At 31.5% G+C, this 17,207-nt stretch overlaps 1 protein-coding gene across 1 annotated transcript in view; it reads left to right on the forward strand.

The window, feature by feature from the left end:
* The window catches only part of LOC136973159 (constitutive coactivator of PPAR-gamma-like protein 2), a 30,448-nt gene extending 14,478 nt beyond the window's left edge, over positions 1-15,970 (forward strand). Inside the window, exons 2-11 of the mRNA XM_067267859.1 lie at positions 1,398-1,508; positions 3,125-3,248; positions 8,595-8,844; positions 8,929-9,043; positions 9,125-9,331; positions 9,777-9,921; positions 11,068-11,221; positions 11,289-11,373; positions 15,263-15,360; positions 15,436-15,970. Of these exons, the coding sequence (XP_067123960.1) occupies positions 1,452-1,508; positions 3,125-3,248; positions 8,595-8,844; positions 8,929-9,043; positions 9,125-9,331; positions 9,777-9,921; positions 11,068-11,221; positions 11,289-11,373; positions 15,263-15,360; positions 15,436-15,649 (1,449 nt within the window). The 5' untranslated portion in view covers positions 1,398-1,451 and the 3' untranslated portion in view covers positions 15,650-15,970. The remainder of the gene's footprint in view (positions 1-1,397; positions 1,509-3,124; positions 3,249-8,594; positions 8,845-8,928; positions 9,044-9,124; positions 9,332-9,776; positions 9,922-11,067; positions 11,222-11,288; positions 11,374-15,262; positions 15,361-15,435) is intronic.
* The last annotated feature ends 1,237 nt before the right edge of the window (positions 15,971-17,207 follow it).

The following is a 17,207-nucleotide window of genomic DNA, read 5'->3' on the forward strand; positions in this document are numbered from 1 at the left end:
TCAGATATAATTTATTATAATTTTACGTTCAAGGGGATTTCCAGATCTCACACTATTCTTGTTAACTTAAATATGCAATTTTAATATTATAAACCTAATTATTTAAAACCAAATGGCATCTTACACTGTAACAAACAAACACTTGAGATGATATTTTGATTGAGAAACTTAATTGATGCACGGAGGTTGTATCTATTCCCTAACTCTAGATGCCTCCTTACAAAATTTACACCATGTGAATTTTTGAGAAAAAGAGAAAAAAACCCTTCGACCAAGACATCAGCAATTAGTAACCACCAATATAAGAGTATTCTGAAATTAGGTTATACCACACAGAATTTTTAAATATAAAAATTAGTGATATTCCGAGACAGGTAAATACCAAGAACAAACTCTAGCAGTAATTAACTTTCGACATAATACCTTTCTTTTTCCAAAATGCCTTAAGAATCAAATTTCTATCATTTAGGCACTCTAATGAAATTTTCACTATTGGTTTTATTTCACCATTAGTTAGTCTGACCAAACTTTCAATATTGCTGTTAGTTATACCCAATTCCTTATTTACGAACTGTTTAATTTCCTTTGCATAATCAGGAGAGTTAAATGGGAAATTTATAACTATGATATTTTTGTTATTTCACTCGTTAACCAGATTGTCTATTTCAAACTCCAACATACCTTTTATTTGATTGTTGTTCTTGGATGTTTCTTCCATCTCTTCTATTCTTTGAGACAGTTTTGTCAACTCCCCATGAAAATATTTATTTTCCTCTTTCAATGAATTGACCTCAGTTTTAATTCCTTGTATTTCGATATGGAGCTGTACGGATTTGTCTTGTATCAGATTGTATATCGATTTTAATGTGTACCGAGTCTCTTCTCGTACTTCTGGTTCCGAGTCTCTTAACGTATCGAAATAATCATAAATTCTCATTGTTCTCGATGTCTTAGAATTACTCCTACTGTCCTCTTCTTCTATTTGATGATAATATTCACTAATTAAGTCCTTTAATTGTTTTTCTTTTCCCTTTTCTTTAGCATTATCCTTGCATGGTTTACCCCATTCCCTTTATTGCATATCTATTTGGCTCATTTGTTGTGGAGATCGAGGTAAAGGTCCTGGATTTGATTCAATCCCAGCAATTATAAATAAACACCTTATTAAATCCAAGGATAATCTATTTACAAATATCCGCGACTTTAAATCTACCATGTTTCGGCTATTTACAGTTTTCCAATTTACTGATACACAGTTAACAAGCTCTGCTAAAAAGTTCACCAGTACTTTTGGCGATCAGCACACACCCCACTTAAAAATCATAAAATAAAAGTTTAAAGCATCGGATTTTTAAAATTACTTAATATGTATTTCTTATTTTTTCAATTGTTTTTAGCCTAAAGAAAAGAGAACATTTCCAGAAGTAAATACGAAAATACTAAATACCGTAATGGAACGTCATAGGCTGGGAGCGATGAATCCTTGGATTTATCAAATTTTAACAAAGGTAACTTATATAATATTTTTTGGATGATAATCTATACTTTCATATATATATAGTATGTTTTTTTCTTAACATTCAAAAACAAAATAAAAACTTCTTGTATCAGAAATATAACCTCAATTTTTTAAATAATTTTAAACTTACAGAAGTTTGAAAATGAAGGGGAAATGAAAGAATGGTAATTCTTTCATTTTCCCTTCATAGAAGATCAAAGAAAATTTAAAAGTTAAAGTTATATTTCAGAAAAAACAATTTCTATTTTGTATAAGCAAAAAATAAATAAAACAGTTCAATAAACAGTATATGTCTAACTATACCAACAAATTTGTTGTCAAGGGAAACTTAACAAATAAGGAAAGGCAACCAAATGACTACCTGATTTAAAAATTTCATGTTTAAAACAAAATTTATATGAAATTAAACCTATGTACAATAGTTAAAAATCCTTGACCATAAACAGTTTTGAGAAACAAAAACATTTTAAGTTATTGTATTTATGAATATAAATACAATAACTTAAAATTCTTTGGTGCAAATATGTTTGTGAATGGTTATGTCTTGTCCTATGAGTTTATATCCCTTAATGAAGTTTTAATAAACACGTATTTGTGTTTTACTCATTAAAACTTTATTAACGGTAATTGACAGTGGCCTTAAAATTTAATCTGGTAAGACTCTGGCACGAGAAGATAATTATTTTTTTCATAAGAACATAACCATTTTTTCAGTGTGCCACTGCAAAATGCCACGATGCAAATATCACTAACTCAAAAATAGCCACAGAATAGCCAATATTTTTAAAAATTAAAATTAGTTACAAATAGAAATATCACTATTGGTACATAGTTAATACTTACGTGAATTTGCACATTTAATACATTTACAAAACTGTCACTTTTTAGACTAGCATCGTGGGTTTTTCTCATTTTACTGTTAACACAGGATCTGTAAAACTTATCATTTTCGGTAACTTACCACCTTCTCAGTCCATATTAAGTCAAGTTTGTGGGACTCTACTGTAATGTATTTCATAATGAATTATCTTTCTACTTAATTGAAAGTAAGACTTCTTTACATTGTTTAATTTGAATGAAAGGTAAAAAAATTGATAATAGACCAGTAGCTTAAACTGAGACCTAATATAGGTATAAATATTATTTGTTGTCGGTCTCAGTTGCATATAAATATACAACTGAGTGTATGTATAAATAAAGTAAGTTAAAACATATTCTTGTTTTCGTGAAATTAGTTGCACTAAAATGTTTAATAATAATAATCATAACTGTCAGTTATATTTATCACTAGAAAAGTAAGAAAAACACATAGTCACTGGTAATTGGAAGCTCCCTATACTTTGTGGGTTGCATCACCAAATTTCTTTTAAATAAGCCACACACACTGATTTGTTGGGAAAAGTATACAGATTATTCAAGTAAATATAGTTTTTACTCGTATCATACGATAAACTAAATATAGCATATGTGTATATATAGCATTGACATTGCTTCAACATTTTATTTCAAAAAACTAATACAGTTTGTAATTATTGCTAATGATGAAATTTTTAATTTGATGAATTGAATATTATGCTAATATATAATTTTTTTCTGTTAATTAAGCATGAAATCAGATTTCCTGTTGGAATTGAAGAAGAAGAACCAGTTGAAATACCGTCACATATTTATTTTTATCGCTCAATAAGACAAATTGCATATTCAATGTTGTTAAGAGAGTACAAAACAGGTAATTCTGTTTTAATCGTAGTCTATATTATTTTGAAATTTTTTCCAATTAGATTTGTTTTATTCAAATATTTTTGATTTTTTAAGGTGGCAAATGAAAATTGAATTTAGTATTTCTTTTATTATAGAATAATAGATAAATTTTCAACAGAAATAATTTTTAATGAATTTATTATCGTCGAAATTTTTCAAAAGTTAAAAAGTCTAGTTTACAAACTTGCATTACTCACATAAATTAGCTATTTCTTATCATAAAATAACATTCAAATTCAAATTAAGAGTTTATTATATTAAATCATTATATTAAAAAATTATATGTAATTTGTTGGGTCGGTTGTTTTCGCACGTGTGAAAACCTAATGACTGGGGTCTGATCGGGTTACACTTACGTGTGGGTGGGAGATTCGGGAATGTCTTTTGTTCGGGTCAGTTAGACGAGCAGGATGTGACGGGAGTCCAATCCAGACAGTTATAACCAACCAACTTGAAATTCTTTGTTAGAGATTGAATCGTTATATTAAAGATGTCGGTGACCGATAGTGTTTTCCTTAGAAAATGCATGCACAGAAATTCTGTAGTCTCAATAGAAGGGCAGTGCAATTTTCGATATTACTGATATCGGGAGTTAATACTGAAATTTATGAAGTTAATTAATTTAACAACCCAATGCTAAGAAATTTTAAAATTTTGATTACAAATGAGATTTGTTACAATTGATTCCAGTATTGACAATTAAACAATTTCTAACTGTTTTCTAACCAACTAATCATTTTATTTTGTATTTTTAAAAAAAGTAATCGGAATCGTCGTCATTATTACTTTCTTGGCTGTTATACAGTATAGGCCTGTAACAAAGAAAAAGAATGACAATCAGTCAAAAAATGACTTTCCCAGATTTTTATTCTTTTGGACTTTGAAAGCCTTGAAACATAGAGAAGTGCAAAAAACATTTGGGGTTTTTTCTGTATGCACAAATGTTAGAATGTGTGTGGGGGCACGATTTAGTTCAACCACTTTGAACCTTAATAACTCCTTTGTTAAATCATCAGACTCCAGTTCAAAAACCACAGATATTATTAAGCTTCAAACAGGGTGAACAAAATTGTGGTTCACACACAGTCTAATATCTATACATACAGAAAAAAAACCTTGAATCTTTTGCATATCTTGACATTTCAAGGTGTCCGAAGTCCAAAAATATAAAAATTTTGGGGGTCTATTGCTACACTTTCCCTCTGTTATATACAGCAGCTGGAAAAGTGAAAATTATTGAATACATACCATTGACTATGTCATTACTTAGAAGAGTCTTTTAGCTTTGGAATAAAAAAGTTTTTACATTCTATCTTTATTAGAACTCTATTTACTGAAACTTTTATTGTCACATGATGACATTAGAATTCCTGGCCTATTATGGTAACAAGTCTGCCCCTGGTCGGAGTCGGATGGTAAGGCAAAGTCAAAGTTGGTAGATTTTACATGATTCCACCGCCCTGGTTTAGATATAAGGAAAACTAACAACTTGGTGGCAAGAGTTAATAAATGAATTGATGTATACAGATAGCACTTTAACCCTTTCCCGGCCAGGGTACCGATCTATCGTTACCCTATTCGTTTAGCAAAACGGCCAGGGTACCGATTGATCGTTACCCTGTTAACAATCGATTTTTATAAAATTTATTGACAATAGATGTCAGCACTTGACGGCATCGTCTTGTTTATCGTTCATTCTACATATTTTTGTTCAGGTGGTGTTTTGTCGACTTAAAAAATTTTAATTATCGGTTATTTTTTCTTAATTTTTCATTTTCTGATAATTTTTTATTTTATTTTTAGCATATTCATGCAATAATATTACTATAATAAGTTGATTTATGCTATAATAAGTTTATTCAGCTATAATATGTTAATATATCGTAAATATTTAAGTTATGACCTTCAGTTCTGATATTTTATATATTTTTTTTAATTTTTAATTTTTAATTTTTTTTTAAATCTAAAATATTAGCAAATGTTACATCTATTGCTATTGGTAATCATATGTTTATTACAAAAATATATAGTCTTGTTTGATATGAAATGAATAAAGTATATTAGTTAATTATATTAAATGAAAGCAGAATAAAGTTCAGATTTCAAACAAATGTTTGATATAATGTGCGATAATTTTACAACGAATAAACGTACGTGCATAAATGTAATATCAAATTGTACAGAACAATATTCTACGTCATTCTGGCTCAGTGACAATAAGAATAAAGTAACCAGACAATGTTAATTTTGACAAAAAGTAACAAATTTTCAAGTTTGAATGTCAATTATCATATATTATTTTTTTTTTCTCATAAATTTTTCAAACAAACTTTATTGAAAAATGTCGTATTTAAAACTAACTATATTGATAAATATATGTGATTTTTTTCATATGAATCAAATAATAATTTAATTTTTGGTGAATTTTTAAAATAATATTGCCTGATTTACCTATTTTGACCTTGGCCGTTTTACAAAATAAGGGGGCGTGGCAAACGGCAGGGAAAGGGTTAAATAATTAGACTGTTTTGTTTTGTGTCTAAATGTTATGTTCTGCACTTAAACACATTACAATATTATGTTTTTCATGTGTTAAGAACTACTTTTATAGTTGTATTAATGTTACTGTGAATGACTGATATCTGGCGAATGTTGACATTTTCTGGTGAACATCAGCATTTACACAGTTGTTTCGTGTATGTACGAAGTATTTGCCAAATATCATTATTTCTCACTTACGTCGGCAAATGTTGACATTCGGCACGCACTGATGGTGAATGTTGAATAAAAATATTTTTCTTACGTTAAGACAAAAATTCAACTTTTTAATATGTCAAAATAGGAGAAAGCTTAAGTAACAGCACATGTAAATAAACTGTTGAACCTAAAACAAACAGTACATTCTAAATCGTTAAAGAAAATAATACAATAATAAACTTACACATAAATGATGTGATTAACATTATACAATCTTATTTATTGCAACAACTTAAACTGTTATGGCACTTTGAATTGCACAAGAGTCCCTTGCTTTTACAATTGCATTTATTCGTGGAACCTTCTTTTTGCAATGACAGTGTGTATAGCCTTGCCCGCCACTTTTTGAATTAGCTGCAGCTGCTTCTCTCAGAAATATTTCTTGAGAAGAAATCTCATCTATGGAAAGTAACTTTTCTTTACAAATTACGAACTGATTATGGGTATAGAGCTGACAAACTGATCCCCACCTCACGGGATCAAAAGAACAAAAACGCCATCCAGTTACAAAGTGGGTGGTTTCCAACAAATGCTTGCTGGGAAAAGAGAGACGACCTTATCCTACCTCTTGCTACCCACAAAGTATTTGGTGACAGACTGTCGCCTCTCTGTTGACATTCGCTTCTCGGGTGTTGTTTCGACCTCCACGAAAGCTTATTTGTGCTTGTCGGCATACACCGGCGATTGTTCACATGTATAATAATATAACCAAATATTCAGTCTTTCACTGATGCATTTTGTATGTTTCGACATTCACCAGAGAATATCAACATTTTCTAATTTTGGTCTTTCACAGTAACATATATACATCATGCCAGGGTAAAACAATGGCTGGCTGAGTGCCATAGTGAATGATTATGGGCCATGGTAATCTCAAGTTGGTGCCATAGTAACCATGGATAGTTATTTCTAACATATTATGCTCTGTTTATTAAACTTTTCTGTTAACATATGAAAACTTTATCTATTCTATTGCTTCTGAGCTACCTTGTATTTTGAATTTTGGATGCAGTCTGTGTTTTTTGCATTTACTCTTTACCAGACATATATTTCGAAGAAACTAATGTATTGGGTGTATAAATATGACTCTGCCCTTTTTCAGTAAATATAACACATTTGTTTGTTTTTAAAATGAAAGAAAAATTTAATCAAAGTATTTTCCATCAGAAGTTATAACATTTGCCCATCTGTCAGGCAACAAACAGATTCCACGAAGTAAGAAGTCTGGTTGTTTTGAAGCAATTCAGTTATCAACCCTATTTTGAATATCCTCATAATATCTGGACTGTTTTCCTGAAAGGTCGCTCTGCATAGATTGAAACAAATAGTAATCTGAAGGAGTGACATCTGGAGAATATGGTGGGTGGGGCAATACATCCTAGCAAAGTTCTAGTTTCTTTGACTGATTTAGCAACATGTGGGTGAATGTTGTCATGTTGGAAGACAACCTTGCCATGTCTTTTGGCATATTCTGGACATTTTTGCTTCAGTGCTTCGTTCAATTTGATTAACTGTTGTTTGTAACATTCGGCATTGATTGACTCAGTTGCAACAGCTTATAGTACACGACACCCTTTTGGTCCCACCAGATACACAGCATAACTTTACTTCCACGAATATTATGTTTTGGCATTGATGGACCTGGGTCACCTGGATGCACCCATACCTTTGGTCATTTAGGATTGTCAAAGTGTATCCATTTTTTGTTTCCAGTAACAATTTGGTGCAAAAAACCTTTTCCTTTTCGTCTTTGGCGCAATAATTCATATGTGGTTTTTTCGACATTCAATGTCTCTTTCTTTCAGTTCATATGGGACCCAATTTCCTTGCTTTTGAATCATTCCCATCGAATGTAGACGTTGGGAAATACACGGTTGAGAAACATTTAAAGCAGCAGCCAGTTCCGATTGTGTTTGGCAAGGATTGTTGTCAAGTATGCTTCAAATTCTTCATCTTGGAATTTTTTTGGTGGTTTTCCATGCTCTTTGTCATGTGTACCAAAATTATTATTTTTAAACCGTCGAAAACACTCTTTGCATGTTGTATTGGATGGAGCATGTTCACCGTAAATTTCCAACAGCAAATGATATGTTTCTGCTGCAGTTTTCTTCAAAATAAAATAATGAAGCAAGACTTCCCACAAATGCTGTTTTCCTGCACAAAACTCGACATTTTTAATCAAATAAAAATAATTACGGTTTACACTTTAAACGGATGTCTGGGATTTATCTTTAAAGAATGCTGTAAAACCTTTCAAATAAAATTGTTGCCAGAATCAGTTTGCATGCAAGCAGTACTATTAATGCCGTCTATTAAAAAAGGGCGGAGTCACATTTATACACCCAATGGTTTGTTATCAAAAAATGAACACGTCGTAAATGAATTAAATGTGTTTTCATCCAGTCTGCATTTGACAATTTGTAAGTTAACTCTAACTTTATTCATTCAATTCTAATGCACAGATATAGTAAAGAGGAAGAATTTTGAAATATAACTCTAAACAAGAAGTTTAAAAAAATTTGATTATTAAATAATTTAACTTTTTTATATTTTTTAGATGATAATATAGTCTCTGTTAAAGAGTGGATTTGGAAGAAAGGAAGTAACTATAATTATCCAGATTTAGTCAATATTTTATCTCTTGATGAATCGGTATTACCTATCGAAAGGTTATGGTTTGGAAATACCGGAGACGATATCGTCGACCGTATGAAAACTTTTTTATTCTGTATGAAATGTGATTCTAAATTGATATTAAATTTATCATATGTTCCTAAGCATTTAATTATTTTCTGTTGTGTTTTGAGGTAAGTTTTATTACAATTTAGAGTAACTGATATTTTAAACTTACAGTTTTATTATCAATTTAAAAATGTTAAATTTACTTATAGATATATAATAACACATCCTAATGGACCAGTGTTATATAAAGAAGAATTTGATTGTTTTTTAGCACAAGCTGTATCAAACACCTTGCTAAATCCAAGTTTCAATCATAATATAGAAGTAAGAATATAATTTTATTCTGTTATAACTAAATTGATAATGTAAATTTCATATTCCTAAATTATACATATTATATTTTAGATAACTGAACTTACTGTACGAGGTTTATTATTAGCATCTTTTTTTATGCATGGTGTCGAACATGCAATATTTGTTAATGAAGTATGTGGTTTACCTATTCCGCCTGCTATGTATTATCCATTTCTTTTCTTTGATGGAAAACGTTTTCAAGATAAATTATCAAAAATAAACAAAGTGAAAGATATTGTTGAACTCTGTGATGGAAATGTAAGTAAATGCGTAATATACAGTATATATATTTAATAAACAGTAATAGTTAAAACATTATTAATTTAAATTTACTTTATTACATTATTATTTATTAATTATTAGACATTTATTATTACATTTTCATTTTTAGTTGTGAAATTATTTCTTCACATTCCAATAAGTAGGGAGAGAACTGCAAAAAAACTCCTTTATTTCAGGCTGTGTGTTTATCTTTCTTCGAACAATAATTAAGAGACGACCGAAGCGAAGATAATAGCTCAAAATGTTTATTGCTAAGTCTCTGTTAAATAGACTCGAATAGATATAAGAATATTTTAAAGGAAAAAGAAAGAAATTTTGCATGTTTACATTGATCATTGGAATGCAATGAACAGATTTCACAACCAAAGAATTGAAAAGAAAACTACTTGGCTTGAAATGTCAAATTTATTATTATTTTTAGCTTAGTGAAGTGGCAGTCCTCGAGAAACTGAGAACAGCAATACTTGACGGATTGAATGTTCGTTTTGCATTTCCATTATTAAAACGGACAAAAAGTGAAATGTCAAAAGAATATTTTGAAAATAAAGAAAAATTCATACCTGCTGGTAAGAAAATACAAAATAATAATAATAATATGAAATGAAATATATAAAATGTTTTGTTTTTGAATTTATATTCGTTTCTTAATCTGGCAGTTTTTATTAGCAGAAATATTTGTTACATTTGAATTAATTTAAATATCAAATCAAACTTATTTTGCAGTTTTTCTTCTATATTAAAATAATCATATGAGTAGAAACTAAAGATGAAATTTTATAAATCTCTTATTTTGCTTTTATCAGAGACAATTCTTGTCAACAGGGATGCCAAATATTATCAATTTTCTAAAATAATAATAAATTATGCTTTTTATATATGGCAGAATTTTCTACTTTTTCGCATAGTCATAACTTTCTTGCTAGTAACAGGAAATTGTTTAAAAAAGTAGAATAGAAAGTAAAGATATAAAAGCTCCATAAAGTGTATAAAGACTTTCTTTGTAGTGATGATCTTGAAAATCCAGTGTCAAGTGAGAAATTTTTTCCTTTAAACGCTAGACAATCCTTACAAACCAGATAAACTCTTCAAAATATTTAAATGTGTTTATTTCAATCATTTGTGTAATACAGGTGGTTCCCACCTTTAGAAGTTAATTGGTTCTTAGAAGTTACTCATAAAGCAGAAACTAATTTTTCATATGAATAATTATGTTCCTGCATATTGAATTTTAGATAGGATAATGTTGAAAAACAACAACAAAAATATAAATATTATATTGTTTAACATTAATTTCTTTCTTTCTTTTCAAAGAAAAAGTAAATTTCCTCTTTAAATATTTTTTGTGGTTGACTACATCTATAACACTATACTTATGGAAATCAAAATCGTGTATAAACAGTGTTTGCGACACCTGTGCCGTAAAATTTTTACGACACTACTTCATGGTACGGGTGTCGCAAACACCGTGTTTATACGTGATTTTGATTTCCGTAAGTATAGTGTTATATGTATAGTCTAACCGCAAAATACTGTACGACAATTCATTTATAATTAGCAACTAGGGCATTCGTTAGGATAGGGCATTAGGGCTTTCGAGCGATTATGCCATGCCACAATCACTTGATTTTTATGCATCGGCATGCAGTTTGTCACTCGTCTGCCGATTCTTTGCTTTGCAAATTCAATTTAATCCATTTTGTTTATATTTTTAGGATATTCTCTTAATCTCGGAGGGGAGCTTAAAGTTGCCGGTACGGTGGTCGGAAAATGGGCACCCAACATTAAAAAAAAAGTCCCTTACTGTCGAGGGAATCCGGTGCAAACGGATAAAAGTACCTCGCTACGAAAAGTCGGAAGATGTTTTAAGTATGCTTTATTTATAAATTGAATCGTAGTCATTAAAAATTTTTCTTAATAAAATTTTATATTTTAGAACAGAAAAACAAAATTGTCAACAAAAACGTACAAATTATATGTATAGTAATAAGGAAGTCGATCGTGGATTTGGCCAACTACTAGTAAGAAAAATAAATTTATATCTAATTAATATCTTTTATAAGAGTTTTATTTTTTATTTATTTAACAGTAATGATATATATTATTGTAATAGAATCTACATAATCAAAGCAACAATTGAAAAACACTGTATTTGCATACGATAGAGTCTGCTTATTGTGTAGTTGATAATACCGTTACCGGTCACGTAGTGTTATCAAAAGTACAAGTTTCAAGCACATAAGTTAAAAAATACATTTATAAAACTTTGCTTATTGTAATCAGAATTTATAGTCATTTTTGAACAATCTTTTCCTGCTATCAGTCTCAGTAGGCAGTTGATAAAGTGATTAAAAAAATGAATAACTTGAATATAGTTAATAACAACTATCTTCATTTCATTTTTATTCATTTTAACACGTGTTTTTAATCTCACGATCAACAAAAAGTGGAATTATAACTGCAGGCCTTATTTACTTACCCACTAAAATTACCAATTGTTAGGCTTACCGATGTCCCGCTTTGACCGGGACCATCCCGATTTGACGACGTGGTCCCTGCATCCCGACCAGTTTGTCATTTTGTCCCGGTTATTTGGTAACATTTTTAAAGGGACGAATATACAAGAAGTAAAATGCAGCCTTGGGTAAAATTACAATTTGGTAACTAAAATATCCCCTCTGTTACACTCACTCTTGCCAATCTAAATATTTTGTATCTAGACCTAAGTACTTTTAATGTTGTCTAGATGTTTTTCCCCAAAATTTATAGCATGTGGCCTAATGAATTTAGATGTTTTATTTTTTCATGTAGATATTTTTCACAGAATTTATGATAGCATGTAGTCTATGAGATCTGGATGTTTTTATTTTCATTTTTTAGATATTTTGTTTCACTTAGGGTTGGCAACACTGAAACTTACACTGTCACATCATTGTTTCACGTGTCCTATCTTAGTCGAGTTTGAATTGCTAGTCGGCATTTGCAATTATTTTGTACCGTGCATTAAATTAATTTAATCGTCAAAATTCCAAAAAGAAACCACGTGTTTACCAATGAATTAAGAAAGGATTATCCATTTTCGAAAAAAGTTTGCGATCATATTGACAAAATGAAATGTGAACTGTGCTTTTCAGAATTTTCGGTAACTCGTGAAGGGCATTCGGACATTAAAATCTCTGGAAATGTACGAAACATAAGACGAGCCTAGTAGCAGTGGAAGGAACTTTCTCGAATATACTCGTATTATCATATTTAAAGGCACCGGTTTAAATTGCATTAAATTTCGATGCCATTAAAAATAACATAGAATTTTCAAATAAAGTTTACACTAGTGATAAATATTAATAACTTCTTAATAATAAGGTATGTTCAGTTGAATTATTAAAAATTGGTTTTTGTTAACAACTTCTTTATTTAGATTTTTTAATCATAGGTACTTATCATAGTAGGTTTTATTTTCTGTTGTGAGTATTTTCTCATAATTATTCCGGTTTGAGGAAAAAATATTATGGTAAGCCTACCAACTGATTATCATCGGTAGTGTATTATAGCTTACACGAAGCCCATGCAAATTTGAATTAGGTGGCCCCATACACAGTGTTGACTTCAGACACTTCTTTAGGGGATTTTTTTACATGGAAATATATTCATATAAAAGATTGGTTTGGAATGTCCTGTTGGTGGAGACCCCGAGGAATTGCCTTTTTTGCCTGTAGGATAATGTGTCATTGCTTATTGTCATCTGTACGGGCGAGTCCCAAAACGATTACGGCTTCTTGAACGAATTAATTTTCAGTAAAGATGTCTTATACACTATGTAGCAGAGATATCAGAGATTTATCACACTATTAGTGAGGTCTGCCACTTCTATAGTTAGAATGAATCTTTATTTCTGGTATGCATTTTAGCTCTTAATTAAGACCCTCTTCAGCCATAAATGAATAAACAGGTATCTACAATCATTATCTATATATATAAAAACGAATGTGTGTGTGTCTGTGTGTCTGTCCTTCATGCATTACCACACTATTTATCCGATTGCCATGAAACTTTGGGAAGTTGTTTAATACACTCCCGCGAAGGTTTGTGGCATATGTGAAGACCACTATTTCCCCCCTTTCAAAAATATATTTATATATGGATTAAGGCTTTCATGTCCAACAGATGGCGCTAACTTCTGACAACCTAAGTTGGCTTTTCTGTGAGGCATTATGCTTTTCTGTTAGAATGGACTAAAGCAGATCATTTTCTATCTATCTATATAAATGAAATATAACGTTTGTTTGTTCCTACCGATTCCTTTTGAATTTTGACACAACGTTGCATTCGAATACGCAAGTGTTTGTATATAATATACACGTCTAAATTCCCCCTACTGGGGGGAGATGGACGGGATTAAGGCTTACCGTGAAGAACTCGGCTTCTATTTATACTATTTTGCATGCGGTTTTTTGCGTTTTTAATTGCGTTTTAATAGGTTACGTCAACAGAATATACACTAAAAATGGATTTTTCGATATTTCCCTGCGGGGGAGAGGGACAGGATTAAGGCTTACTGTGAAGAACTCGACTTTTATTATACTATTTTAGATGCTTGTTTGATTGCGTTTTAATAGGGTACGTCAAGAGAATGTACACTAAGAAGGGATTTTTTGAAATTCCCCCCACGGGGATGGCGTTATACATTTATAATAGATACATTTTGAGCCACAGCAACGCGTGGCCGGGTCTGCTAGTAAAATTATAAAAACTATTAACAGTAAGAAGGTCGACAAAGCAATTACACATTTTACAACTAAGATCAGAATGATCCAACATAGCGTTGATAATCATAACCATAAATTGTACTGTCTGTATATTAAATTACATAGATAGTTTGAAGCTATAATTTTTCAAGTCTTTCTTTTCCTTTTTTACAGACCAGTTCAGAAATAACAGTCAATTAGCTCGAAGAAATAAAAAATCTTCTTAAGACATTATAAATAGATTATTAAAAAATTACCACAAAGTTAAAAAATGATCAAAATGCCCACCTTCTATAGCTTCAAATAAAGATAATCCTCGGGATATGTCGTCTTTATGAAAATAATGTACGACTCTATACATAGACAGTATTATGTACTACTAAGTACTGTCTATTAAATTACTTTTATGCTTTAATATTTTAATTGATATTCCATTAATTTCACACTATTCTACTTGCAATGTGAAGAGCTCCTGCCCAGTTCACATCACTGTACTCGATTGACCATATACTGTATGTTCTAAAAGTTTGGAACAGCATTTCAGAAATTTTTTCCTACAACTTGTTAAGACACTTTATGCACGAAGGGAAAGACAGACCGTACAATTTTTGTTTACAAACCTTAAGAGATGGCGAGCCGATAGTCCAGTTTGGACCACATCTGGCCTAGCATTTCATTGCCGATCGATTCGATAGCGGCGGTTAGTCCTCCGCAGTCTACCACGTTAATGGACAACGGGGGGCAAAACCGATTCTTCTCAAACTTATACAAAGTTACAAAGTCTCAGTTTGAGAGAACGGGCGAAACTGTACGATCGACACCCGTTATTGAGTTGCAATTTGAAAAAAATCGTAGACAAATTCCCATTGTCTGTTCTTCCTTAATCTCGAGAACAACAGAGTTAGATAGATGAAAATCGAGACCAAATATGGAAAGCTTGGGGCAGGAGGCTCCGAATAACTATATACGAACTTCCGATGCAAACCGGAAGACACGTTATTTCAATTGAAAACTTTCCCAAAAGGGGTTATTCAAATGACCGGCACGACTCTGTTGCTAACGGAAAAGTATGATGTACAGTTATTTGTTTATTTAATTTTGTAATTATAAAAGATAATTTTAACTGATTCGATTAAATTGAAATTAAGCTCTTTTTTTCTTTCAGAAGAACAAGAGAGAGAAAAAGTTAGGAAATAATATCGCAGACGGAATGATAAAAATGAATTTAGGTTTGGGTAGAGGGTGTACGGTGGAGACGAAAAGGTGGGTGAGGCTTAACGATAACGATAATAATAATAATAAACATAAGTATTTAATGCGCCGGTTATTTATTTTTAGTAAAGTGTTGCCCGTCGGCCAGTTTAAGTTAGACTCGGACGATTCAGATTCGGAAAGTAACGAAATAACCGGCGAAGGAAACGAAAGGGAAATATTTTCGGCGAAAGAGGAGAATCCAACGACGCGAACGGAAGAAGAAGAAGAAGGCGACGATGGAGATCTCATTCCTCAGTTTACCCTGAACAGTTATTTGTCTCTGAAAACCGAAAATTGAAACTCTTTGACTGATGGCCACGGTGACGTGTCAAATTCTCTTCCCCTTTGTCCGTCTGTAAAACTGGTGAAAGGACGAGGAGACCCGTCGTTTTTTGATGCAAGGACTCTCACTGGTCGGCAGGAGCAGATATTTCGTACAAATTATAATTTCCAGAGAGACGCGAGTTTAATTTTTCTCTCTTGTTTTACGGGAAGACGACAAACTCTGTTCGTCTGGAAATCGTCAAGATAATTAACTTATGAACGGTTTCCACCGCGTCTTTATTAATTCTGTCATTTCTATTTCCATTAATTAATTAAAGTATTTTTAATAAATTTAGTTCTTTGATTTTATTATATGAAATACGGTACTAATATTAGGTGCGGTCTTCCGGGCCCAAACGGGGGTGGGTTCTACGGAAAAAGAAGCCAAACGAAACGAAATTATCGGCTCTTTCTATTTCGTGTGTCCGTAATACCATTGACTCGTCAAAAGTACGTGTTCCTCCGTCATTTAATTTACCAGTTATAAGCCTAAATGTATGTATATCTCTAAGTGATTAAGTCGTTTACCACGGCATGGCTTAGTAGACGGAAATTTACCGGTATCCAACGTATTATGTTTATTAGTTTACGAAAAAACGGAGATTTTACGTATAGTAAGCGTCTGTCTTTGAGGATCGGTGGTCTTAGGAATTTAATCCTAAGGCTACTCTAGTAAACCCATCCGTCCATATCAGTGACTTATGGAGTGGGTAAGCGGAAACGGAACCCCGAAGTTGTATGGTGTACTTCGTCTTTGAGATATTTGTACCTGGAACATAAGAAGTTGCGGGGTGAGTCTATTTTTCGAATTACGGAAATAGTTTTAGAGGCCTGTAAGAACCCTGCCGGTAGAACCTACGCCCCTTTTCCCGACTTAGTCTTTTCGGGTAAAAAAGCGTAAAATATTTCCCTCTCGTTAAAATTTACATAAAGTGTGCTAGAGATATTTGGCCACTTCCACCGCCAGTTGATTTATAACTTAAATAAGCGAATTTTATGAATTTACCTGCCCCCCCCAAAAAAATATCGTGTACCTATTCTACACCAAGGAATCAAAATATTATAGTTGTACAGAAATGGAGAAAAGTGTTGGGCCTACTGCTCGAAACGAACGATTTAATTTTCTTTTTATATTTTTTTGATTCACTAACACAAGGTGTGTTACCATTTCAACACTTGGTGGTATTTCATCTTTAAATGACCAACCCAAACCAAAAACAATTATTTGCTCTTTATTACTTCTTTGAAGCATTTTTTAAACTTTAACTGTAACAGTGTGGTTCATAACATGACAAAAGTCAAAATGTCGTTTTTCGTTGTGAATATTTTCACAAATAAACTATAATTATAATAAGAACACTACTTATATTCGGAAAAAAAAGCACTGTCTGAAAAAAATCAACAACGTACTGAGTATAAGATCAGAGTGACCTGAGGACAGTATAATTAATCAATCATATGGCTGAGAGTAAAGCTCTTTCATGAGTTGGAACGCACTTACATTATAAAAATATTGGTATATTGAGGGTTAA

The sequence above is a fragment of the Centruroides vittatus genome, unplaced genomic scaffold, assembly GCF_030686945.1.
Source record: "Centruroides vittatus isolate TY-2023 unplaced genomic scaffold, ASM3068694v2 contig_3096, whole genome shotgun sequence".
Classification (NCBI taxonomy): Eukaryota; Metazoa; Arthropoda; class Arachnida; order Scorpiones; family Buthidae; genus Centruroides; species Centruroides vittatus.